The sequence below is a fragment of the Chaetura pelagica genome, unplaced genomic scaffold, assembly GCF_000747805.2.
Source record: "Chaetura pelagica isolate M959 unplaced genomic scaffold, ChaPel_1.0 scaffold159, whole genome shotgun sequence".
Taxonomy (NCBI): domain Eukaryota; kingdom Metazoa; phylum Chordata; class Aves; order Apodiformes; family Apodidae; genus Chaetura; species Chaetura pelagica.
The window spans coordinates 2,451,606-2,479,323 of NW_009954555.1; the positions used below are offsets into that span (position 1 = coordinate 2,451,606).

The window sequence follows — 27,718 nt, forward strand, 5'->3', positions numbered from 1 at the left end:
TTTTAAGGGAGTTCCTTGGTTTGTAGTTAACAGGTTCTAGCAGTGGGTTAAGCCACAGTTGTACTGCTCTTGCACACTAGCAGGTGCTCTTGTGTCTGACTGGAATGACAATGTGCTCGTTGCCATTCTGGGCAATACGTTCATGCTGAGATACATTAATTGCTCAGGATATTAACAACAAAAGCTGAAGCTTCTGTTGTCAGCATTGGAGTTCCTTGGTTTGTAGTTAACAGGTTCTAGCAGTGGGTTAAGCCACAGTTGTACTGCTCTTGCACACTAGCAGGTGCTCTTGTGTCTGACTGGAATGACAATGTGCTCGTTGCCATTCTGGGCAATACGTTCATGCTGAGATACATTAATTGCTCAGGATATTAACAACAAAAGCTGAAGCTTCTGTTGTCAGCATTGGTCTTGTACAACACATTAAAGCTGTTTGCAAAACTGTGTGGAAATGTATTGCAGTATATTTTTAGTACCTTTAACATTTTGAGTGGTTTCTCTTTTTTAAGTTTTCACCCTGCAAAGGAGGTGACATCAGGGCTGCTGGCAGCTTTGCATATTTTTATTTTCCCCACATGGAAATAGTATCATTGTTTTGTGTTTACTTTTGCCTCCTTTGGGTTCTTGGATTTTTCTTAGATGATTTTTCCTTCCTGGCATAATGCATAACAGGAACTTGTAATAATTATAAAACAATAAACCAAACCCTTGATGCTAATTATGCTGGAATAATGGATCTCCAGTGTTTGTCACTGTTGATTTTACTGTTGTGGGAGAGAAACGCTGTACAGTGGAAAGGACACTTGATTTCTTTTCTAGTGTGAGATACCAACAGTAAAACAATCTTGTTTTGCCTTCAGCTAAATCTGTCAAGTGAAGCAGGGAAGTTAAAGCCAACAGCTTTGAAATGTCGCCCACTAATTAAATACATTATCGTGTTGGTTGTCAGACTGAAAGTTTTTGGCTGAATGTATGAGTCTTACCCTCTACTTCCTGTTGTTCTAGTGCAGCTCAGGCATAGGTGATGGTGGTGGTTTTTTACTGATTAAAACAAGGAATGTAAGCTTGCTTTTAAAAAAAGAAAGGAAAAAGGAGTTAAAAATGACAAAGCAAATACTGTCTGATACATATGTGCTACCTTGCAGGGTGAAGGGCACTGAGGGTAATTCTGGGGCTGATGCTAGAGTACAATTCAGTGTCTTGGAGTAAACTGAAGCTTAACTTCCTTTTTCCACTAAGGTCTGAAATCTTGATGAAGCTGTACTGTTCCGGAAGCAGATTTGACAAGTAATTTCAGAGCAGCTTTGTAATCTAGTGTCTAGATCTTGTGACTTGGAGAACCTAATAATTGTTTCCCTCTTCATGCTCTTTGCAGTACAGCAGTTATGGCAGGTAGGATGGTGTACTTGGATGCATTAGCTTATACTTGCATCACAGGTTTCCCTTGACATGAAGATGAATCAGTTCTACTAAAAATTATACTAGAAGAGCAGTTCTGCTTTCCAGAGGAATGACTGCACTTCACCAATGACCATAAAATCCTTGGGATAAAACTTTTCTTGCTGCTCATTTCTTTGTGATCTGTCTCTTTTGCCCTCCCCTATTTTGTTGCTGTGTGTTGCTTCATGTTAAGCAGAGCTGTGATGCTGCAGAGGTGGGTTATTCCCTTCATCAGTTGTGTTAGTTTTTGTATTAGGTTAAGCCGAGGTTGGGAGAAGCAGCAGATTTGGTTCCCAAGCACTGAGCGCAGCTGCTGGTAATACCAGGATATCTCTGACCATGATACAAGCTAATTTGTACAAATATAATACATTTTCAGATCTGCCCTCTAATCCTGTCATTTAGACCTTTCTTGGTATGAATTTTCAGTGGTTGATAAATAAGTCCAAATTTCCTTTTTAAGGTTTTCCTTTTTTCCAGAGAGAGAAACAGGACCCCACCAGCAAATGGGTTTCAGCAGCATGCTTCTGATTTATTGTGGTTTGACTTAATTTGATGTCAGATTTAAAATGCAAATGGACTACACTTTGAATCTGAGCAGGGGAGAGAAACTTTAAAACGGAAAAACTGGCAAATTTGCCAAATAAAATAAAACATTATTAATCGTGATGCAGTTGCCCTTTGTGCCTTGGATGTTTACTTGATTGAAGCATCTTGGCTGTGGTGCTTTCTCCTTGAAGCCTGATTTGAATGGCGTGTACAGCTGGATTGCCCCAGGGCCTTGTAACAATTTATAGTCTGGATGGAAAGGCAGAAGTGCATAAAAAGACAGTTGTGAAACGTTGCTAGTGCCCTGTAATAGAAAATCTGTGTATGATGACCTTGTCTGTATGGGCCTGTGGGATCATTTTACTGTGATCCAAAGGATTATAAAATGGAAAGTGTTGCATCTTACCTGGAATAAAGAGGGGAAATTAAAAGAAATGTGTGGTTTTTTCCTAATTCTGCAGTATATGCTTCCTCCTCTTTGCATTCTTCCTGCACTTGGCCTTGCAATTCAGCAAACATGTTAAAATTACATCTGTTATTCTCTGCACTTTTACAGGAGCTAGTGTTTTTGAATGCAAATGTCTGAGTGAGGGTTTTTGTAGCCACAAGCATTTATGTATTTAAAAGCCTCATTCTGTTTGTAGATGAATTGATGTTCTGTCCCTGAACTGCAGCTGAATTAATTTGCGGGTAATTTTTCCTGGCCAGTTATGAGGCAGCATGACCTTTCCTTTTTGGTGTGGAAAAAATGCTGATTAATATAGATTCCTCCTTCTCCAGATGCATCTCCCCTTCTGCAGCCAAGAAAAAGCTGAAAGATTTGCTTTTTGCAAAAAACCTTTGCTAGAACTGCTGTCCCTTGGTTGCTCAGTCCTCCCTTCAGCACAGCTAAGTTTGTTCTTAAGGTTTGGAGCAGACTTGCTAATAAGAGAGAGACAAAGGAGACATTTGAAGGAGTGCTGAATTATTTAAAATAAAAAATTTAGTCTGCAAATGAGATTGGCTTTTATGTCTAATGTGAAGCAGATTGAAATGCTGCTGTGATTGCAGAGGGGCATGTGTGGGGTGGGAGATTAGTATGAAAATGTGGGTATAGGGGCTTTGAACAAAGTGGCAAGGAATGATGAAGAATCAGAGGTGACAGTTTAAGGATTGCATGGCAGGAGCTGCACAGTGATTAAATTCACTGATGCTGTCATTGAGCCGTAAGGCTGAAGATAACATTCTCTCCCTGTGCTGAAAACAAGAATCAATACAAACTCCTTGACAGGGGCTAAATTATTAAATAGAGCCTTTCTTACGATGTTTCATTATCTGGGATTTACCTCAGTTGGTGATTTGTCAGCAGCACAGGGAGATTTGCTGGGAATTTTGTATGAAAATCATTCCAGATGCATATGAATCCATTTTGATAATTCTCTTTTTTACAGTCCTGCTCTGTAGATTTTGTTTTGTTTACTTTTCCCCAGATGACACTTTGAATTTTCACAGATACTAAACTGTGTTACACAGCAGGGTTTGGTCTTGTCGCATACATGTAGAGAAGGAATTCTTTTGGTAGTAAGTCTGTTGTTCAAGTGCTCTGCTGCTTTGCTTGCTTTTGGTGTGTTAAATTAGCAAAGTATTTGAAATGTCTTTCAGATGAGAGTTCAGAATTGAAGAAAGAGGAATGAGGCTGCTCTGTGGATTTATGGGTAGTGGAGTTTCATTGAGCTTAGTGAAAAAATAGAGCAGCATTCTTTTTATTTTATTGTATATCTTCTGAAGGCAGAAACCATCCATTCTGAAGTAGCTAAACCAGCATATCTCACATTCCCAAAGTGCAGAGGGCTGTGTGAGGTTGTTGTGTTCAGACTTGGTTGATGCTGGCAGAGATCTGTAATTTCATCCGTGGCATTATTTTGTCAAGTAAAGAATGTTTAGCATTTTTGTGGGGAGGTTTTTTGAGGGTTTTTTTTTTCCTTTTTCTGAGAAGCTTTGGTAATGCATTGATGCAAGTAATTTATACAGAGCAACAATGTTATGTCACAATTTCATCATTGTCTGTTAGAAATGGTGAGGGTATTCATTTGTGGGGTTTAAAACAAATTATATAGCAATGCTAAGAAAAATTATTAAATAGCTGCATGTTAGGACTGTATGTATGTATGTTTTTTAAGGCTCAGCTCCAGCTCTTCCTTCGTTCCCTTCCATATGGGCTTGATATTTACAATTGTAATCCAGACCCAACAACTCAGGGGCTACAGAAAAAAAACAAACCACAGAATAATACATAGGGGGTTTTCTGTTTGCTTTTGTTTTCACTCGATTACCCTGTTGGTTTTTGCACCACTGGGCATTCAGAAGGCCAGCAATTGGAATTTTCATTGCTGGCTTCTTGCCACATGAAAAATGCAAGGCTGTCTGGAGGCTGTTGAGGATTCACCCCCCCAGCCAGAGGCTGTGCCAGCTCTTCCCTGGGACAGCAGAGCTGGTTGAACATCCTGCGCTGCTGCCGGTGGCGAGATGCTTGTCCATGTGTGCACCATGTAACATGCAGACTCCAGAAGAGAGAACATGACAGGCAGGGCATTAATAGGAGCTGATGATGCTTGTCAGCTTGGTTTAAATCAGAAAATTGCTCCCATGTGTTCTAAAGCGGTTTTATTTTGAGAGGCAGCTTCTGTGTAAAACAGAAAAGGGAATTCTAAAAATTGCAGGGGGACAAAAATAGGACTGAATGTGAAATCCAATCCTCATTTTGCAAAATTGCTATTGTGGTATTTTTTCCTAATTTTTTTAAAAAAGGAAAGTAGGAAGCACGGTTGATACAAATTCCACTAACATCCCTCCACCCCTGTCTGACTGTGAGCCAAGGACGAAAACAGACATTGAGAAAACAGGGGAAAAACAAGAATGTGCCACTTATGGATGTGGGGTATAATTGGGATTGCTTTTCCCATGCTGTGTTAGCAATAGGGACATGTGTGGCTGATTATTTGGACATGAGGACATGTCTAATAGCAATAGCTTGATGGTAGGTGCCTAACCCATAGAATTTATTAATGTCCCTCTTTGTATTATGGCTCATTTTTAGGTTTGTCAGGCCCTTTGTCATGGCAGTGTACTCCTCAGCACCTTTTGCTTTTTTTTTTTTCCACTTTTTTACTGTCTTGTTTCCTCCTGCTCACCCAAAGTAAACCTAGCTGTTTCCTGCACCTGGTGCTGAGCTAATTGACTGCTAAATAAATCAGTAAGTGTCAACTTGAATATGGAGAAAAGAGGTTGTTATTTCTAGCTTTTAGAAGAAAAAAAAACCCCAAGTATTAAATGGTACATTAGCTGCTTTACATGTAGCAAGAGAAAATGGAGTGAGAATAAATTTAGCCATGTCCTCTAGTGTTGAATAGTGAGGGCATCTGTCATGTTTAATAATGCTTCTGACCTTTAGGATTATTGAAGTTGAAATTTTCTCTCTGGTCATTTGGGGGTACTTGAGCACTGTCAGATTTCTTGTGTCTGTGCTAAGTCTCCAAAGATACATTGTTATGCTTCATAAGCTGGTGAGGATAATTCATTAAAGAAATTTGTTTTCCAGCTTTGAAAATGGTTTTCCTTACAGAATATGAAATGTCACTGTGGTCACTATATTTCAGTATGTGTCATCCCTCCCTATTTGGTTGCTTGCCTTTTGCAAGGAAAGGGCAGCTTTACTGATGGGCTTCATACTGTGCTTCAAGGTAGTGATAATGCTTCTGTGCTAATCAAATGGCCAGTGGCATGTGGAGATGTAGGACATGATAGACATCCCACCAGAAGCTAGCCAAAATGCTGTCTGTGCTAGCCATGACATCAGCAGGGAGCTGGGTTTCAGTGGTGGGTTATCATAGTTCTGAACTTAACAGCTGTGGTGTAGGTATGGCTGAGGACAGCTGAGATGGGCAAGCAACTTGCTGGGCTTTTAAGTCCTATCTGGATGCTTAAAAATAAAACATGAGCAGAAGAGAATCATGTATTATATGTAAAATAAACACCTTTGATTTTTCTGGCTACATTGGAGAAAGTGCTGTTGAGTTGCAGTGCGTGGTTGAAGGTGGGAGGTGGGGAGTGTTGGCAGTCTTGGTAGAGAAATCTCTTCATCTGAATCCGTGTAGAGGTGAGTGTAGTCAGAAATCTGTTCCTCCTTCCCTGCCCCATATTGAATTTGTTGGACTCATTCTTTCCGTTTTCCCTGGTTTCCTTAAGATTTCAGGACTTGGGGACATTTAAGGTTATTGCACACACGTCTGTTCATCTTCAGTTCTGGGCAGCTTCCCTGGCAAGTGTTTCTTGCCTTCCTGTCGTGCTGCTGCTCCAGCAGGGACCAAATTGTCTTTATCCATAAAGATCATCCATTATTCCTCTTTCCTATGAAGCAGTTGATAACGTGACAGTCACCGGGCAACTGGTGTGTGTTGGGAAGCGTCAGGTTTCTTGATGCTCACTAATGATGTGTTGTTTCCATGTACTACCCTGGGTGTGGTGTGTCATGGTTGTGTAGATCAAGCATGATTATTTGGTCTGGCTTTAGTAAATCTGAGGTTAGCACACCACACTGTGGCAAGAGGGGTTGACGTTGGATAGATTAAAAAAATCTGAGGAAAGATGTCTATTCTAGCAGGTTGCTGGCTAGAGGTCAAAAATGCTGGTGTGTGAAAGGGAAAATTGTCTAGATGCTCCTGGGAGACTTGGGAAGTGTGTGTCTGTGAATGACAAGGGAGGATGATGCAGCTCCCTGTGTGTCCAGCAGAGGCTGGTTCAGCCCCTCAGGAAAATGCTCCAAGTCTGGTGCCTGTCTAATAGAGCTTCAGATCTTGTGCAAATTCCTTTTCCCTCCTCTCCAGCAGGCAGGAGGGCTGTGTTAGGGAGCAGCAGTGGGGCCGAGGGGCTGGCTGGCTGCCCATCTGCTGGGTGTGAATGAAATAACCAGGTCTTGTCCCTGCTTGGGACTTGGAGCAAGTGAAAAGTAGAGATGCGATGGATGTGTGTTTTTGACTCTGTAGTCACTGAACACTAATCCATGGAGAATTTGAACTTGTAATTTTGATTAAAGTGATTGATTTTAAATCAGCCTGAGTTCGTTTTGGGCCATTAGAAGGTATTTAAAAGGAAAATAACTCTTTAATTAAATTAGTGCATAAGAATCCTGCTCTGCTTTCTCAGCAGAAGTTCTCAGGTTTTTAAAAATCTGTTCCTTTCAGTGTTTTGTTTCTTGGCATGTTTTAAGGTTAAAAGCAATGCAAAAATATTAAACAAACTTGCATTCAGCAAATCTTAAACTTTATTTGAACCTTTCACTTTTGGAAAATATACAGGCTGTGTTGTTCTGTGAAGCAATTCCTGTTCCATCCCCCTTTATGTTCTGTTAATGTGGCCAGTGAAAGCAACGCTCTGTAAAAGAACAGTTTCCCTTTTATTTGTCAAACATCCTTTTAAAAATAGCAAAATAGAATTACAGCAGTAAATATAAACCAGAAAATCATCTAAATGTAAGAATCCTTCTCAAAAATCGGCTTCTGGCACTATGAAAATTTGAAGAGAGTGAGGCAGAGAGAGTGTTTTTCAGGAGTTGCCACTTTCACAACAAATTGTGATGATGAGAGAGGAATTACTCTGCAAATGGAGTGATGGCCTAAGCTTGTGGACTCTGTTCCTGTAATTGCGATCTGATGTGGATTTCTTGAGATGAATCTTAGACTTTTTTTAAATCAAAGGATAGGAATGCCTTCACAGCAGCCCTTGGAGTGCTCTCTTAACAGGTGCTCTTCTGTAGCTAAGCTCAGTAATATAAAATTCAGTTGAAACATGAGCTGTGTAAAACAGTCTGTTGCCTTGAGCAGCATGTGATAAAGAAGTAGAAGAGGCAAAACCTCTTTTTCCCACTTCCTAATAATGACTAGGAGGTGCAGAGGCACCTCATGACTAACCTCTTTGACAGCTTACAGTTTGCTGAACCAGAGTTCCATGCATGGTTTGCATTTTATGAACAGTAAAAGGAATTGTCTTTTCACTGTGTGGCATGTCAGGTAATTCTTTGCCTTAGAGATGGTGTGTTTAAAGCATCCTAGGTTAAAAAAGTGTTGTAATAGGTAGCGAAATTGGGCCATTAGAGGGTGGAAGGGTGGTTCTTTCCAGATACCTTTTGTTGTCAAATAAATCTCTTTATGAATTTGCTGTTTACATATAAAGCTGGGACAGCAAAGTTGTAGAAAGATGTCTCTCTCTTCTGGTCATCTGTATGCTTTCTCTGATTTTCTTAATCCACTTTGCAGATGTCTGGATAACTGGATCTTCTTGGCTCTGGGTCATTTTTTTCCTTCCTTAGGTCAGTAAACATCTTAGAAATCAGATGAGTGGAGAGAGGTGAAAGAGGCTCAATAATTGAGCCTAATGTCATGGAGCTCTTTGAAGTTCTTGGAATTTTAACACAGAACAAGGCAGTTGTAGTTTCGCTGTAAAACCCTGGCTGGAGGGAATGTCTCAGTCTTAGGATGCACAGAGGATCTTTGCTGGGACAGATGTTGGAATCAGCTTATCTGAGGAAAACAGCAGATTCTAGTCTAGGACGTGGTAATGAACATCTGAAGAGCTGTAAAGAAGGTTCTTCTGTTTACAAATTTGGTTCCCCTTAGATCAGACCTGCCACGAGTGCTGGTGAACTTCTGGGTCTTGCTCATCCAGATTTCCTAGCCAAGTAGTTGTGCAAAGCTCTATTTTTTAGGATTGAGATTTCCATGAACTGGATTCATTGCTAGTCACAGTCAGTGTGAGGATTTTGGCAGGTCAAATAATCAATTTAGTGCCTTACAGCACTGAATGTAAAAGGTGCTGTTGCTGGCTGTGTCTCATACTGATGACTGTGAGGAAAAAAACCACCTGCTGCAGTGGTTTGCAGTTGGAGAATTCCAGTGGGTGGCTGATTCAGAGGGGCTTTCTTCAAACAGCCTAACCCCAAGTGCTTGCACTTGCTCTTTTATGCTCTGTATCCCAATTTTTGCTGGGAAAGCTAAGGCTTTGCAGTGAATGAACATCCTAGGAAGTTCATATCCCACATTTATGACTCAATGTGGCATCTTCATGTGCTGTGTGAAGTATCTAAGAAATGCCAAGAGTGGTCACTTCATCTGCCCATCAGTGCTTTCATATATGGAAAAGATTCTTGATTGGAGCTAAGGCCACTTGACAGCTTTACCAATTTGTTTACAAGTAGCTGTGCAATAGAAACAGCAATAAATGTGGCATCTGTATTGCTGGCTGTATGTGGAAGAAGAAAATGGGAGGGAATGGTTGAGATGAGGTTTGAGAAAGGAGGAGAGGTGGAAAAAAGATGCAGGGAATATTGCTTTAGAGAAAGGAGTTGCAGCTGTTTACACCCTCCTGGCTGCAAACATGCCTGGAATATTCGATTTATGGAAAGAATCAAGTAATTAAGATAAAAGAATATACATGATTCACTGCTGTGAAATAGAAAGACATAATTTATGCTCTGTATCTACTGTAGTTATGATTAGTGACCTAAGGCTGTTGAACTTCCTCTTTATGGATTGCAAAAATGCTGTGACAGTTTTCAAGGGAATTGCTCTCTTTGAGTTTAAAGAGATGAAAATAGGCCTGCTAACAAGGACCAGCTTCAGTATGTGCTTTCATATTCCTCATGTTAAAAGAAAAAAAAAAAAAAAAAAAAGAAAAAGGCAATTGAGTGCTTTGATATGTCTGAACCTTAGGACCTAGTGAAGCAGAAGGTGCACAATATATAATATCACACAATGCATGCAATGGATGGCAAGAAATCAGCAGAAGGGTTTTCCCTGGGATGCTTTTCAGAATGTCTGTTACTGAAAAGGTTGAGAAACATGATTTAAAAAAAAACGGGAGCTATTATTTGGTGTTAGTTTTCTGGTTCTGATGTGTCATGCTGTTTTGCATATTTGTACTGCAAAATTGTTCATAAACCTCAGAATTCTTGCTCCCTGTGCTGTGCTCATGATCAAAGAAGATTATTATCACCAATTCAGGCTGTGATCGAGTGCTTCCCTGCAATAGGTGAGGAAAATTTGTAAGGAAATATCTGAAATCCCGTTTCAGATGCTGTTTCCTGCATGCCTTTCTGAGCCCTCAGAACATTCATTCAATATAAGCTGTTTGAGTTTTGAAGAAGTTTGGCCCTTTAAGCTAAAAGCCTCACAGTCTGAAGTGCAAAATTTCATGAACTGTGGTAAAAGATCATCATAAATCTTTCATCTGGAAACTGCAGCTGTCATGATGCTCTCTGCAGTCTCCCAGCAGAACCTGTGACTTGGTGTGATTCTTGTATACTGAATGATCTGCACTTGTGGTTGGGAAGGGCATGTCCTTTGGATGTGCTCCCTTCCCCACCTGGTGATTGTCCCAGGTGCCAAAAAGAGCTAGCACAGTGGCTTGAGCTGGTGTTTTAAGACTTGCTTTTTGATGCTGAATGATGAGAGGCAATTAAGCCAAGGTTGCTATTTGTCAGTAAAAATATTGGGCCAGGAAAATAAACCAGCTGGGAGAGTATCTGGACATGCCTGCATTTGCAGTACACTAAATGCATAGTAAATGTCTAAATTTTAAGCAATATTGCATTATATTAAACATTTATTTATTACTTTACTCATTGGTAAGTACTTGTAGGACGAGTGCTGTAATTTACATGAGTTTGGGTGTTGGAAAACAGATTTGTCAGTGTTACTTGTACCAGTGCGTAAGTATTTTATTTAACTTTTTGAAGGTAATAAATACTCAGCTACCTCCACACCTTTTAGGGTCAGGGTCCCTGAGCACTAGGACTCTTTTTAGTATTATTATTATTATTTATTTATTTATAATATTAAAGTTTATTTTCCATCTCTTAAGTAATACCAGAGGTCCCTTCCAGCCTGGCAACATTCTCATAACTTCCCAAGTGTCAGAGCAGATGGTCTGTGCCCTGTGCTGGTCTGTGCAGGCACATGCAGGAGCTTGTGACAAGCAGAACTCTTGAGGGCTGGTATGGCCAGAACTGCAGACGAGTGCAAAAGTCTCCCAAATGTGTGCTCCAGGGTTGATAGAAGGAGGCTTCTCTCTCAAATGTATCCATAGAAGAGAGAGCACCTAGTTTTGCTGCATAATCTCCTACACGTTTTTGTTTGCCAAGTGAGACTCCTGGGAAGCAGTTGGAAGAACTAAGCTCATGATGATTTGAAAAAGATTTTTTTTAAGTCATGCTGAGAAGATTGTGCTTGGTAAAAGGCAACCAATCTAAATAATGAGCCATTGCTAAACCAGTCAAATTGGGTTTTATGCAGTTTCCTTCACAAGTTGTAGTAACACTTAGTGAGGATGCCTTGCTTTGCTTTATGAAAATTTGGGGGTTTTTTGTAAGGTACTTGCCAGTGTCTGCAATTACAGGTAATGGTTGCACACAGAATTCTTAATCAGATGTCCTGTTGCTTTCAATAAGTCTGTAAAAAAATTGGCTGTGATGACATGTTTCATATGAGTCCTTGTGCCCAGGACAATAGGAAAGGTTAAAAACTTGCATTAACAATATGTGATGATTTCTGGGTCAAGAGCATTTGACTCTGACAAAGATGGGTTCCATCCAGTGCCTCTAGTAAGAAAGTAAGTTAATTTGAATTCTCCAAGAGGACTAAATGGTTTATGCAGCTACTAGTTGGTCTCAAAGCCTCCTTCAGATCTCTGACTTTACACCTTGACTTTTTAAAATGGAAGCACTTAGTTGCTTCATTTGTTTAAGTTGTAGTTCTGTGATGATAATATTGCCCAAGACAAATGATTAGCCTTAGCATTGTGTATTAGCTTGGCTGTCTGTATTTACTTTAACCTTAATTCAAATGAGGGTGTAGTGCAGATGGTGTCCCTTATGTGTACTATATGTTTAAAAACTATATATCCTTGTTTGAGAACATGTGGTTCATCTTAGTTACTGTCTCTGTTCACACATGCGTTTCAGCACCTGACAAGTTTTTCTTTTGTACTCTTCTCCCACCTTTGAGCCTTTTTCTTTTAAAGCAGGTAAATGTATAGATTTAATTTTCCAGTGTAGTTATTGCTGATTTTAGCATTTTCAATATCTTTCCATTTCCAGAGGAATGGAGGCTTTCCAATCTACAGGTTTAGATTAGATTGCAGTTTGTGGACCTGGTTTTGGGTGGATTTATGTGGTACTAATTTTCATACAAACTGAAAATGTAATGTCTAGTGTTGTTAATTCTAGCCATTGATATTGGGGCAGGCAGCAACAATCTCTATTAGAAATTCCCTGCATGGTAAGATACAGTCATATCTTCCACAACTTGCCATTTTTTTAAGACTGCTGTTTTATTTTCTAGATTAGCTGCTCTGGTTTGTTTCACACTAATTACTGACAACCTTTTTTTTAACTAAGACTGAGTCATGACCCTGTTTATCAGCCATTGTCTGAACATGCTAATATATGAAGCACATGTGTAGAAAACTGGTTTGGGGTTTTTTTTCTGGTTGAAAATGTTCCTTTATTCTATAACACAGCATGTTAGGTGCAGCTTCGTAGAGGATGTGAACATTTAAGTAACTGATTATTTCATAAGCAGTGGTTATATCTTCTGAGAAGCTGCACCAGGAAACATTTACTTTCCAAGCATTTATTTTCCAAGTACACTTTGTTTCCTCATAGGAACACCATTTGCTTTTGTGGTGAAATAGCCAAGTCACAGGATCTGGCTGATCGGTATTTTTTTCCCTTTTCTTTTTACAATTCTAAACCCCAGCCTGCTAGCAAAGCAGACCAGTTTGCAGAGGTGCTTCAGTTTTTCCTGTCATAAAATTCCCCTGACTATTAGGCAATATTTTAACAGCCGTATATGACTGTTCAAACTCTGCGCTGGGTTTGCAGAGCAAATGTCTCTTGGTTGTTTTATCCTTTAGCTCTTGGTATCTCTTTGTTAAAAGGCAAACCCCTTAGTGAGATGTTAAAGAAAATGTGGCCTCTTGATATTTAAAAGGTGAGAAATCTGTTTAAACTGTATATGATGGCTTCAAATAGCCCCACTGCTGTGTGCTGCTTGTTTTAATAGAAGTGATAAATACTGTGGCTGGTGGTGCTCAGCAATTAGATTTGAGCTATATACTATAAATGACATTTAATGGCAAATGTCAGGCATAGTCTGAATGGTATCTTCATTTCAGTGTTGTGTTTCTTTGGGATAATGCTTAAAAAAACCCCAAACAACCCCTTGATGGAATTTAATTACCGGAGCATATATTCAATGATTAGTTGAATGCATTTGTAATACCATTAGTTGTTAGGTAACTGTTTGCTTATTATGCTTGACACCGAGTGTATTTGCTGTGCACTGTGCATGGTGTGAGGTGCAGCAATAGAGATGCTAATGAGCCCGGGTGTGAAGGAGGGCTGGGCTGCCACGTTCCCTTCTGCTGGAAAGGGAGCAGCATCTGTAATCAAAGTGGAGTTTGGAGAAGGAGTAAACATGAACAGAGATGCTGCGATCAGAAATAGTCCTTACTGCCTTCTCTAGTAGTGATTTTAATTACAGCCTATTACTGAATGCTCAGCCCTGTTTGGCTTTTGTGTCGGGCTTTTGTGGTGCTTGGAGGAATAATAGCTGAGATGTGGCATCTCTGGCTGCACCTGTGATTTTTGTGCAGTGGAGCTGAGTGCACTGTGTGTGTGCACGTATAAAAATGTGTGTCAGGAAGAGTCTTCCAGCACAAGGCTACTTGGGGATCTTTAAGGTCCCTTCCAACCTAAACCTCTCCATGATTGTGTGGAGATTGCTAAAACAAAGGGTCAGCCTGGATGGACCTAACTGCTTGTCCACAGCTACAGTGGGCATCTCTGCTCTGCTCTCCTGGGCCTTTGTGGAGGCAGCTTATACAAAGTTTATCTGCCTGGGTTTCATCAGATGAATGCACACTGACCTGATGGGGGTCTGCTGGGGTAGGCATCTGCTGATTTTCCCCAGCACAGGAGGAGTCAGTTGGGGAAAGCTTTTTGTGCCACAGGAGCTTTCGTGGTGGGGGAAATGGGTGGACACGCTGTCTTTTAGCCCTGACAACTGTAATTAAACAGGCTTGTTCGTGGAGACTTGTACACTGTAATAGTGTGGTTACTTTTTGCTTTTACTCAGCATAACTGACACCATGAACCACAGATGGGATTCAAAGAACATAAAAGGGAAACGAAGCAGAAAGATACCACAAAGGGATTAAATGAGGTAGTAAGCAATGACCCATAACCTTCATGAAAGATCTTATGATAGTTTTATTTTAAGCCGGCCAGTTTTTAAGCATAACTGCTTTTTTTACAAGATGAAATTATCTTTTGTCATTTACAGTTGAAATTTTAAGGGTATTGTACTTAAGTGTGTTTCACTGATAGGACAACAGGTGACTTGCTACATCTTGGCATAGAGAGCAGCTTTGTTTCTAGTAAAGCCAAAAAGTTTATTAAATAAATACTCTCGTTTGATTTAAATACAAAAGTCTTTCATGGTCATTACCTGACACGAGTAATGTTCTTTTTCTTCTTGAAAACTTGAATGAGACTGTGTTGAAATCTGTTTTCTGGATTGCTCAGTAGCTGAAAGTCTATGAATGAGTGTACGTTTAATAGCTGATATTTGATGTGATGCAAGATGTAAGTGTGCACTTTCTGGTCCTCTGTTCCTGTGTCACCATGAACTAAAAGTAGGGAACATGGGATTAATCAGGTGTTGTAGGTAAGAAGGAAATTGCCTCAGGAATTTGGGTAGAAAACACAAATAAGTTGGGCAAAGACTGCCTGGAGTAATTTCCTGTTTGGTCCTAATTGACCTCTTCTATAATCTTTGCAAAAACAGAGAAGATGATGTTGGTTGCTGATCACATTTTCTGGGGTATGAATACAAGTGGAATTCCAAAGGAATTAAAAGAGATGGATACTTTTTTTTTTTTTTTTTTTTTTTAATGTTGAAAGAGGAGTCCAGAGAGCCTGGGTGTGAAAGGCTGGTTTGAAGTTGAATGTATCAAAAACTTGTGCTTTGACAGATGGCACATGCCCTCCTAGCTTCATTTTAGGGTAGCCTTGTAGTCTTTTTGATCAATGCTAGTTTGCAGTTGTTCTTACATAATTACACATACTCTTTAGCATACATGTAAGTGTCTCATTCTATAAATAACTTAGCTAACATAAGCGAGTAATTTCTACAGTAGATTTTTAAAACACCTTTGTTCTTCTGTCTCAGTAGAAAACAGAACTTCATGTTAGATTTTAATAGCCCTGTGCCTTTAAGAAACACTGTCAAAGAACAAGGTTTTAAAGTGAGACCTATTTTTTAACACAATTGGTAAAGCCTAAAAACTCCATTTCAGTTGGATATTTCACAGTTGCTTTTTAGAATTTTTTTTCAAGATTCTAAAAAGACTGGTTTAATTTTTATTTGGCTTGTGGCAAGTGTCTTACTAAAGTTATCATTCCATATGGGCCTGTATCCTGGAAACAAATGACTAATTGTCTAATGGTATTTTCATTTGTTCCTTGTGTTTCCTTTTTCTTTCACATGGTGCCCAATTCACAGATTGATACCCTGTTGTTGGCGTTCTGCATAATCAATGTCATCCCCTCTGTCTCAAGGGGAATTGCTGACATGCACCCCTTGGCAGTTCATTTGGAAGCAAATAATTAGAGGACATTGTTTTGACAACAATGAGAAAATAGTAACAGAAGAAGGGAATAGAGGTGTTTGAAGGAGTTTGTCATCCAAATCTGATTCTAGCTGGGACTTACTAGCTCTTTGGGCATTTTATTGGAGAGGATTATTCTGTCTCAAGTGCAATTTTAGGAGTGCAGGGCTCTCTTCGAAGCTGTTGTCATTCTATTGGAGAGGATTATTCTATCTCTGAAGTGCAATTTTAGGAGTGCAGGGCTCTCTTCCTTACGAGTGCCATTTCTGTGGAGTGATACCTGGCTAATGTGAGGTGCTGATGTTTAGCACCCCCACCTAAAAACTCAGATGGAGTTGTAACCCCTAAATCTGCAAACGCTTCTCTGCTTTGCTGGGTGTGTAATTGAGGTGTTTGCAAATGACCAAGAGCTAACCCCTGGTTTTACTGGAAGGGTCTGCTGAGGAAGCTGGGTCTACGTATTGATCACATCTTTGTTTGAATTCTAGCATATAAGCTCTTGGGTGACTGGGGCTGAATTTTGGCTCAATTATTTCCGGATGTTTGGGACATCTGCAAAGGAGGAAGGAAAATATATGACACTAAATAAAATTAAGAGCTGGTAGGTGACATCCCATATTAATTGATTTTTGTAAAAGTGCGGTGAGGAAGACAGAGCTATGAGGAGCAAAGGGAAGAGAAAAACACATTCAGGTAACTCAGTTTGAGCTTTGTCTTAGAGGTGCTTCTAGTTGAAGCACAATGAAATGCAGTGCTAACCTGTGTCCTTAAGTGGCAAACTTTACTGTTGAAATCACACAGTCTTTTAGTGCTATTTGTTGCAGTTTATGATGGATCTTTTCCCCACTTCTCAGTTACCATAGTTATTCTTTGTCTGTCACATATGCTATGGAGTTCTTGCCTTGTGACTGTAATAGCTGTCCCACCAGAACATCTAATGTTCCTAAAATGGCAGTGTAGCAAGTTTTGATAGTTACAGATCTTCTGGTGATCTGAAGTCTGTATTTTTTTTTTTTAAGACAGTCTAGCAGCTCTAATGCCAAACCACCCACACTAGGAGACAGCATATGGCAGCTACTATGAATTAACATGCAGATAAGTAGCATATCACTTAGTGTTTTTAAAAAGGCTTGAGCCTTGATAGCTGGATTTGAAGGTTTTGGCTATGTGGCCATCTCCCCAGAGTGCAGAAAACACAACCTTTCAGAAAACGAGTCAGGATCTAAGACTCATTTTAGCCATGTTTTGTAATTGTTTAAAGGTGTAGGCAAACAGATTGTTGTTCTAAACCTACATATGTGTATATGTGTAGGCTGAGATTTAGGGGTATGTCTGTGGGACTTGTGTGCTTTCCCTTCTTATGTAGGAAGCAGCTCTGTCTACAAATAACCTGCCTATAGTCCATAATGTTTGCAAACAGTTTTGCTTAAACTTTGTGACAGAGATTTAGGACAAATAATGTTCTCACCAAAGCAGGAGGACTGTGTTTCTAGTATAGTCTTCAGGACTGGCTCATAAAGGTGTCTGATTCTCCATGTATGTATGTGTCAGAGTGAGAGAGTTTGAAATTCAGGTGAGTGCGATGCTTGTTTTGCATTTCTGAATTATTTGTACATGAGACTGAATTAATTTCCAGCAAACTGAAGTGACTTCATGAATTCCAAAAAAGAGTTTCATTTGTCTAACTTGTGAATAAAAGGGACACGAGAAATTCTTGCTGTAAACAATCACATAATGTCAAGAGCAAGACACGGTGAAAAAAATCCGATATTGTTTTGTCAATAAATTATGCTTTCCCCTGCATAGATCACAGAAATGGGACTTTACCCTGGAAACTACAATATTTGATACCCCAGGCAGCTTATTCCCAGCTCAGCTCACACTTCACTGAATACACTGATCGATTATCCGCGGCTTAACCAAGGCTTCTCATTTCCTGCCTGCCATTACTGCGCTCAATCAAGGCAGGTTCTTTGTGGCCTGCCTTGTGTGCCCAGATAAGCCATCAAGGCATGTTTCTATTAGAAAAGCTCTTGTAGATGGAATAGTCATTAGATAACACTAACAGGTTTAAAGGTTGCAGTCTTTGTGTTGGTTCGGGTTAAGAGGACAGGAAGCAAAAGGGCTGCTGCCTTGGGTTGTTCTGCTAGGGGGGCAGAGAGGATTAAACTGCACATTGCTATATTTAGTGCTTTTATTTCACCTTTTCTTGCTGAAAACTGTTACTTCTCACTTTTGACAATGCTTTTGTTTTTGCAAGAAGCAATTGGGGTGTTAATACACCTGCATCTGAATTAAAAGAATCAAGCTGCAAAAATAGCATTCATTTGGAGTAATAATCTCTGTATTTCCAAGCCAGGTTTTCTTGTTTTACAAACAGCTGGTCAGGTTTCTTATTTAATTAGAAAACAACCCACAAAAAGATATCCCCAGAACCTGAAATTACATGTTCTGTTGCAGAGTGGGAAGAAAACTGATCCTTGCTGTATTTATTTAGCTACTGATTTTTAGATAGTTTAATTTTGTGTCCACCCTCTTTTTAAAATTATTTTATTGTTCTTCGCCCCCCAGGGGATCTGGTATGAGTACCTTGCCCTCCCTCCCCCTGAATATTAGTATATGTCAGAATTGAGTAAGTGTAAAAATACTTCTACAGTAGAAATATGGGTAGCAATTCAATGTGGCAGGGGAGGGACATGGAGCAAGTCGCATTTACCACTTGTATTGGGGTCAGGCTAATACTGTGTCATGGAGCATAATTAGAAATGTCTGTGTGAAATGAAATCATCATTTTTGGGGGATAAACAACGCCCCAAGGAGTGGGTTAATTTGTGGTGTGAAAAAATGAACATAATGTTCACTTGAACACTGGCTTTGTGAGGCCAGAGCTGCTCTGCTGCAATGCACAAGGTGTTTATTTTGATTAGTGGAGATCCTGTTAAAACATTGAACATGTTGTTAAAATAAGACAAAGAATTTGATAGCTTAGAATTAATCACATGATTTATTTATTTTTTTTGAAGAGTTTCATTGTTGAAAACGTTTGAAAGGAGATGTGTCCTTTTCCTTGTTTCTATTTTGCTGTTTGTTTCTTTGAAATAGCTGCTATTCACCCACTCCAGCGTGCCCATCTGTCATCTCTAGCATTTGGTATATTGTTTCCAAAGCTAGTTGTGATTTAACATGGTATCTAAATAGGGCAAGTAATGAAGGATACTGCTTAAATCCCTCTGAGAGAATCTGCAGGACATCTGTGATCATTTGCACAATTTGGTTAGACATAACCCTGGGAGGAGGACGTGGAAGCTCTTTAAGGTATGAATTGTAATGTGCACCAACTCTTTTCAAGTGGGTTCTGAAAGAAAACAGGCACCTTGGTATTGTCACAAATGCTGTGGAAATCTCTACATTCACACTTAAAGAGAGCCTTCAAAATTATTATTTTTTTTTTCCCCTTTTAAGGGAGAGACTTGTTTTTTTGTTGACCAGATGCTAGTGAACTGGGATGCTTTAATCCGTTTACAGATTTTATCTAATTCTTGTTGAATGTCCCAAATTGATTTGTGTTTTTTGAAAAGGAACGAAAACCAAAGCAGCAGCAACAGCAATACCCTCAATTGAGTACCTTTAGAGTGCTGCAGCAATAGATAATATTTTCATTTAAGGGGAAAATGCAGTTTTGTAGCACAGGGAATCTTCTTGAGCTGACAGCCACTTTAAAGCTGCTTGCCATTGCTTTGATATCTGCAAATCTGAATTTGGCATGTGACTATCCACAGCTTTGCATATGTAAAGGTGTAAAAAAAAGAAAAAAAGCAACACTTGATGAACTAAGGGACACTTCTTTTGTGTGCACATGGTTCTAAAATAAATAGTCTACCACAGAAGTTGGTGCCTTGACACCTGTGAGTATAGTCTGCTCTGTAAATGACACATGTATTTAGAAAATTGGCTGACAAAATAGCATGTCTAGGAATTTCTGTGCAATTAAGGATGCAAATGTGAAAAGCAAGATCCTGACAGACGTGTTGTTAAGGAATTAAAGTTCAGGTTAAAACTCACGAAATTGTGCATGTTGGAGAGTAGGTACAGAAAGATGAAAGATGATCTCAAGATGAAGCTTTGAAATTAATTGGGCAAAAAGCAGCAATCATGGTTAGAAAGCGGTATTTGGAAAGGAGGTTAGATCAGAGCCCACTCAAAAAAACCCCAAACAAACTCAAACCAAACAACCCAGAGTCCAAACCCTACTGCTATCAGCAGAGCACAAATAGCAGCTTGTTACCATGTCAGCATATTTTTAGTTAGATCATTCCAGAGACTTTTCAGTAAAAAATTACTTGCAGATCTTTGTTGTAAATGATATTTTTGTGGTTGTGTTCCCTGTGTGTGGAGGCCTTGAACTGTGCTGTGTGTGTGTTCTGTTCAGATGAAGAGCAGTCAGCATTGTGGAGCATGTGCTGCTTTCAGGTTTGAAAGATATGGAATGAATCTGATAATTTTTGAAGATATGTACATTGGCCATGTTCAACTTTTTCTACCACTTAAAATTCATGTGAAATGTCTATTGCATAAAATTTAATTTTTAGAAGTTAAAAGCATAGAAGGTAGCTGTGTGCCTTGGCTTTAAATCTGTGGTTATACACACAACTTAGGTTGATTTTCTGTCATCTTGATTATCTATTTTGGTTCAAAACCTTCCTTCATATTTTTTTCTCCATAGTTTTTAAAGATACTTTTTTTTCCAGAAGTGTAATGAAAGAAAAGCTGCTTTTCTGTGTTATGAAACCCCTGTAATTTCATTTTCTTTGTAATCTTCCCCTCTGACGATGCCTCACAGCTCCATGAAGTCAATACCATTCGTGCTGGCAGGTTGCAGCATAGGGCAATTCATCATTTCCCTGAGAACTTCTTAGATTCAGCCAGCCTCCTGAAATTCAATCTCATTCCCTGTCTGATTGTGAATCTGATTTTAGGGGAGGAAATGTTGTTGTTCTCTTTGGCTGCGCCGAGTAGCCAAGAACCTCGGGGGTGAAAGGCAGTGAAGGGAACAACGGAGCCATCCTCTGAATCTAAAAGAAAGTTTCAAATTGGGAAATCAGTGGCTTCCCATCAAATTAGAGTGCTTGAACTAGCACAAAGCTCCAGTGTGTGTAGATATTACACCCTTAAGGGTGGGATTTTTGGATGATGAGATGATAAAATACTGCAAAATTAAGTGAATTCCTACCTTCATTGTGTCAACATGTGAATATTCCTAATAAGCTTCTGTGTAATCCTCTGCTATTCCATTTTTAAATTTATTTTTTTTAACACATATTGGGGAGTTTGGAGGCCTGCAGTGAAGCTTAGAGGAGACAGCAATGAGCACAAAACTCTGTGCATTGACTGGATGACAAACTGGGAGAGTCTTTTGAGAGAAGGGGAGAGAATGAGGTGGTCCCTTACGGCAGCAGGATGAAATATCTCGCTTCCAACCAGGAATTTCTTCTATCCAAGTGTATCAGAGTGCTTTGTGAGTGTTGACCTGAGCCTCGTCCAAAGCCCTGGGCTGCTCAGGGATATAATAAGAAACGGAGACGGGGAAGTTCAGGGATTGCATCACCATCTACAGTCTTGGCCTAATTAAAAATAAAGCTGTGACCTGCCAGCTCACAGCCCCGTGAGGTGCCGGGGCAAGGAAAACGTTTGGCAGTTTTGATCCCTTCCTTTTTGTTGCAGTATAATCTCAATGTGCACGTAGGTAAAAGATACACAATTTCACACAAAATCTGTACAATTCCAGAGTTCTTCCTGCAAAACTGTCCTCTGCAGGCAGGAGAACCCAGTGTTGCCTGTCAGACTTTGTCCTTTTGGCATTTTTACTGCATTAGACGAGCTGGTTGTTTTTGACTGCAGATGTGTTATTTAAAAACAAAAGGAGGTTCAGGTTCCTCTTGTACAGCACAAATATGCTTAGCATGTTCTTGACTGGCTTTTGAGGCATTCAGAACAGCGAGCACTTGTGGCAGGGATGGTGGAGTTAAACTTTTTTCTGGCACAATGCTGCCACTGGCAGCTTTTCGGTGGTATTACATGTGTTTTTAATCAAAGGCTTCAAGAAGTGCGTTTAATGGAAAGATTTTGATGTTGTTTATTAAGCAGAGGGGGGTGGTAATTGCTGTAACAACTCAGCTGATATGAACAGGAGAGATGATAAGAACTTTCTGGTCCAGTAACCTGTGATTTGGCTTTTAAATGTCAAATGTTTGAAGAGCAGCCTTAGAAGGGCCCAGAAAAAACAAAGGGCACTTGCAGTTGCCTCATTCCCAAAGAATGTTCATTTCCCTTCAGGCCTTCCTCTGTTTCTTCCAGTGTTTTGGAGCAGTAGGAGGAATTGACTACTGAGGCCTTCAAAGTTAAGCTGAAGCAGACAGTCTGTAATAACTTGATTTAAAAATTCTCCTGTTAAGTGGTGTTTATGCTTCAGTTTCCTCTCAGAAGGAGCTAAGTGGTAGCTGCATTCCCAAATGACAAAGGAGCACGTGAGGAAGACAGTTTTGTGTCAGTTTTTCTGTTGGTTTTGTGAGGTACGTGAGCAGTCAGAACCTATAATTACTGGGAATGAAATGCAGCATCCTATTCTTCTGTGTAAAGGATTTTAATAAAGAACATCTGCAATTATGTCTGAATCCATCTGTCCTTGCGGGTAAAAAAATCTGATGTCTTTTTGTTACTGCTAGTAAGAATGGTAGCATTAAAAGATGTTGCTGCTGGTATTCTTTTTTTCTGTGTTTGGCCATAAATATGTTTTTGCTTGTAGAAATTTGCAGACTAAGATTGTGCTGCATGAGGCCAAAGATTCCAGTTCTTTTCTGATCTCTGCCTCTTCTTTTCTTGGGTTATTTTTTTCTGAGTGAATAGATCAGTATTTGCTGGTCAGATATATAGAGATAAAACTGCATGATGATGCAGTGGGTTCTTGTTGCCTTTGGCTAGTTTGAAAGTCAATCGTTAGCACATTGCCCTTGTTTCATTGTGGTAGAAATGTTTTCCTCTATTTTGGGTCCTACATCAGGCTTCCTTCAGTGTGCAAATAAATTTTATACTTTAGAAAATTGTCAGATGTGGTCTGATTTCTTTTTTAGTAATGCCTTTAGACCTTCTCTTTCAGAGTAAACGGGACCACCTCCTTATGAATGTCAAATGGTACTATCGCCAGTCTGAAGTCCCAGATTCAGTCTATCAGCATTTGGTTCAGGACAGACACAATGAGAATGGTAAGTTAGGCTCTGTAGAGTAAGGCCTTCTTTCCTTGTACTCTGAATTTTAAGTTTTAACAGTCCAGAAAGCAAGAATACTTTTGCAGAGGGGTATGAAGCAAGGACTGTTGATGAAAATGTTAGAAGATGGATGACAGTGTTTCTTACCTGCCTTGTTTGTTCTAACTGGTCTATGTTGTGGAATCATAGCTATAATCAGATACTTTTCTGGTGTGGTTTAAATACTGTGCTAAATTATGCCAAAGCCTTAAGAGAGAGTAGAGAAGAAACAAACTTTGGATCCTTGATAGGCCTTCTGGACAGTATACTAATACCTAACTGGCTGAAGACCAAGTTGTCTGAAGACATTGTGAATCTTTCTGTTTTTTGTGATTTTGCCATGGTGTCATGAAAACTAAATTTTTACAGTCATGCAACCTTGCTCTTACAAATACTCACTGTGATTAATATTGCAGGAAGTAAAGCACTCGTAGCTCAGTTCCTCCTTTTCTCTTTGCAAAACCAAGTGTGATCTTGGGTTTAATAGAAGCAAAAGAAACTTCAGTGTGTATTGCAGTATCATTTATCTCTTGCCTCTAGAGAAGACATAACATTTGCTTCTATTCTTACCAGGAATTTTCCTTGAGGCAACTGTTAAAATTCTGAAGATACTCCAAGGTGAATTGTGATAAAAGTTAACGTTTGAAATATGGAACACAGCAACTTTTTGGTGCACGAGAGTACAAATTTGAGCATACATTCTCCTTTTTGTAGGCATTAAGGACATTTTGGTGTGCTTTAGCAAAAGCTGCACAGCTCTAACCTTTCTCTTACTATATTTGAAGTGTCTTAACAGAGGGATTACTGGCACAGTGTCAAGACGTGAGCATTTTTTATAACATGGCTGCTTTTTTTATGTCACACTCTTTTGCATGTGGCAAAGTATTTTTGTGTGTTCTTCAAAGGAATTATAAAGAAGTCATGGGAAGAGTTGTCCTTCAGGTTTTAGTTATCACTGAGAATTGTCTGTATTTGAAAATGGGTGTCAATATTTATCTCAAAGCCAGAGCACTAAGCAGTTATTACTGTCAAGATTTTGTTGACGATTTGAGATTAAATCTGCAAAACAAGAAAAACATTAACCCAGGAACCAAAAGTCAGTGATAAATTAATTTTCCTGGTTCCTGTCACCTGGGATTGACCACTTCTAGTGTTCAGTGGATGATGTGTCATCCAGTACCCCTAAAATCTGTTTCCCTTCAGCAGTTCTTTATATGTGGGGATGGAAAATTAATGTGTAAAATTGGTGATCGTGTTATTTCCATACCTAACAGGCCACGTAAACAACCTGAACGTTTGTCGTCTTAACACTGAGGAGTGTTGACCTGTTAAAAAAGTACCTGCAAAATGGCAATGGGGAGAGGTGCTTTTAGACTGCAGCTAATGCGTTGGTGGTTTTTTTGTTTGTGTTTTTGCTTTCTGACAGATTCTGGACGAGAGCTTGTTATTACAGACCCAGTTATCAAGAATCGAGAGCTCTTCATTTCAGATTATGTTGACACTTACCACGCTGCTGCCCTCAGGTAAGGTACAGAGGATGTGGTGCTGCGTCTGAGGTGGCTGAGAAAAAACCTTCTTGAGAAAGATGCTTTCTCTGGTTTTGTGTGAGGATCATTAGCATACTGCTCAGCTCCCTCCTCATCTCCTACAGTAATTAACTTGTGTTATCAGTTCCCATTCAAAAAGAAGCTGTAATTCTAGTCTCGTTTTAATCTCAGTTAATCAGTGTTGCTCAGAAGATGTTGTTTCCCATCATTGCCAATTTGGGTTATTGCTAGTTCCTGCAGAAACACCACCCTTCCCTCCCCCATGTTTGATTTCACTATTAACAATAGTGTCTCCTGGTGAAGTGACTGTTAGGATGTTGCCCTGATTAAATTGCTTTAAAGGCTTTTGCTCAGAGGCACTTGTCATTGTTGCAGCTCAGCTCAGAGCTCTATTAAAAACTCACTGTGCAGACAGGAGGTAATGGACCCATGTATTGTTCTCTTTACTCTCTGCCCTTCCCTGGAGGTTGCTGCTCTCTTTACCCACTCAGTTTTTGACTGCAGTGGCTAACCTTTTGCCTGGACAGAGGGATGCAGCAGTGCTTAAAAATGTGTTCAGATAGGAATAGCAAGGCATTCTTTTTCAGCAGATTTTCAGCATGCCAAACGTGCATGGATATTGTCAAAATGCAAATTGAATAATCTCCCTGATATTGCTCAGATGGTGTTTCACTAGAACCATCTGGAGACATTTTTTTGTTCAGAGTCCATTTGCTGAAGCCACTTACTCTTAAGACAAACTAGCTGCAACCTCTGTTACAAGGCTGGGAAGAACCCTTTGATTTATGTATTAGACTTTTAAAATACATTTGGAAAATTCCAGTGGTGTTCCAGAATCTCATGAAATTCCCCAGTGTCTTTTCTGAGTAACAGGAGGTCATCTTCCAATTTTAAACTGGCATGTATAGAAAAACGGTAGAAGGAGGTTGGCTGTCTTGATCTTGGAAACCTGTCAGCTTAAACAGAGAGAAGCTGAACTATGTGTATGGAATTTTCCCTGGGAGTACTTTACCTTCTCTTCTACATCTTTTCTGTTTTGTGTATACCAAGCAAACTTGAAAAATAACCTTCTCTTCTCCCCTTCCAATAAGAGTGGAGGCTGCTGAAGGACCGAACTGATCATTCCCTCAACCTGTCTTGTGTGTTAACTGCCTCCTTGTTGCTTGGAAGTATGTGCCACAGGCACCTTTCAGGTCACTCCCTTGTTTCTCTGTGGCATCTGATTTCACTTGTTTTGTTGTGTTCTGGATTGTTCATATTTTGATAATTCTTACAGGTTTGTAGATGGTATTTAAAGATGATTGTGTTTGCTGATTCTTTTCTAGTGAATGGTAATTAATACATGTCAGTAATTTTCAGTGTATAAGACTAACATAAGGATAATTGCACATAATGTTCTTGTAGTTTGAGAACACAGAATAGGCAGAATGTGTTTTGATGCATGAAAGGAGGCTTAACATTACATTCTAATTTATTATACTATGGGATTATTTCTTTGCCCTCTGCAAGCAAATGGCTCTGGTCACACAATGCATTGATGACAAATTGGGAAATAAAACCAGTGATTGTAACTACCAATCTTCTGCTCTAACAAGTGCAAAAATTAACTAGAGGATACCTGTGGATCCCTGTGGAAGTGTGTAGTAAAAGTTTTGTCCTATTTACCTCTATGGCAAGTCTTTGTGGTTACAATATAGTACCTACTCGTCTGAAGTGCTATGAACAAGACCTACTGCTTTCATGAATATAGGTCGTCTGGAAAATACTTATTATATGTTAGGTTATTGAAAGGTAGCAAAATATTTTTCCCCAAAAAAACCCCTAAAAAAATAGGAATTTATTGTGAAATATTCAAACAAATACCCATCTCAGTCTGTCCTTATAAATTACTTAAGTAGGAAACTAGCTTCAGCCACCAGGGATAAAATAAATATTAGTGAACTAGTTTGGCTTTCAGTATTTCTGTTTGATGTCTCAATTGCCAACCTTGTTAATGTTCATTACAACCTGGCCTGACCTGTGCAGAATCCTTTGCCAGAAGGGCAGTTGACTGAGAATGAGGCAATCATGGGGGCAGTTATGTAGCCTGAGCTCCCAGGATGGCCCTGTTGATTTTGGCTTAGAACAGTCCACAGCTTCACTCATCCTTCATCCTTTTTTCTCCTCACCTGGAGCAGCTGAAGCTGGGAGAGCTCATGTTGTAAGGCAGAGTTCCCAGTGGCTGTGGATTGGTAAGCTTTTTTGAAGTGCTTTACCATGAAGAGGTGAGGGAGGGAAGCAGGCTTTGCATGGCAACTTCCGGGTGCAGCTTTTCAGGTATTCACTGCTTCTGAACTCTGCTGAGAAGACTAGGCCAGCAGATCCAGCTAGTATAACTACAGGCCAAAAAGTTACTCATCTTGGTGTACTGGTGGCAATAACACTTTTAATTCAATTTTAACCAAGATTGACAAATCTTTCTGTGAAATAAAACCTGAAGCAGCTCATTTATAATAGCAAATACTGTTCAGTAAATACAGGAGAAAAGAGGTGCTATCTGTATTAAAGCTAGAAAGCTTGACATGCTGAAAAAGAGCAAAATCCTATGCTTTGTTTATTGCATTGAATCAGGTTTAGATAAAAGCACCAACTCTTTGGCTGGCTGGCCTGTTTGTCTCTGCCCACTTGTGCTCTGATTTATTTGGTGGCATTATATAAAACTGCAGTGACAAAACAGGAGCAGCTGTTGGACATGAACAGTCCAACAAACCCTTGAGAAAATGAGATGCAACTTCTTACAGCTCATCTACAAGCTCATCCTTAAGGATAATGACTTCATCAACAAGCTATATTAAAAAGAAATATTACCAGTCTGTTACAGAACAAGCTAATAAATCCTCTTTTCCATTTTCTCTCTCTCTTTTTAATATTAAAAAATGCCTTTGTGTTTTACTCTTTTATGTATAAAAGTAGAATGAAGGAACTTCTGTGTGTTGGAATTGGCATTGTTAGGATTGCAGTCTTGTTAAAACAGCATAGCTTTGATTTTATTTGGAAGTGTTTATGAAGCTAAAATTTTATTTAGCTTTCTAAATAAAAAGCTGACTTCCCAAATAACAAGAAAGTAGAATTTTTGAAGCTTCCTTGAAGATATAACTGTAATAGTACTGTAAAAACTTGGCAAATAAGACAATTTCAGGA

General features: G+C 39.4%; 1 protein-coding gene across 1 annotated transcript in view; it reads left to right on the forward strand.

Annotated features, from left to right (window-relative positions):
• Window positions 1-27,718, forward strand: part of RERE (arginine-glutamic acid dipeptide (RE) repeats) — a 151,711-nt gene that overhangs the window by 16,322 nt on the left and 107,671 nt on the right. The window contains 2 exon segments of the mRNA XM_010005252.1: window positions 22,844-22,949; window positions 24,418-24,514. Coding sequence (XP_010003554.1) covers window positions 22,844-22,949; window positions 24,418-24,514 — 203 coding nt within the window.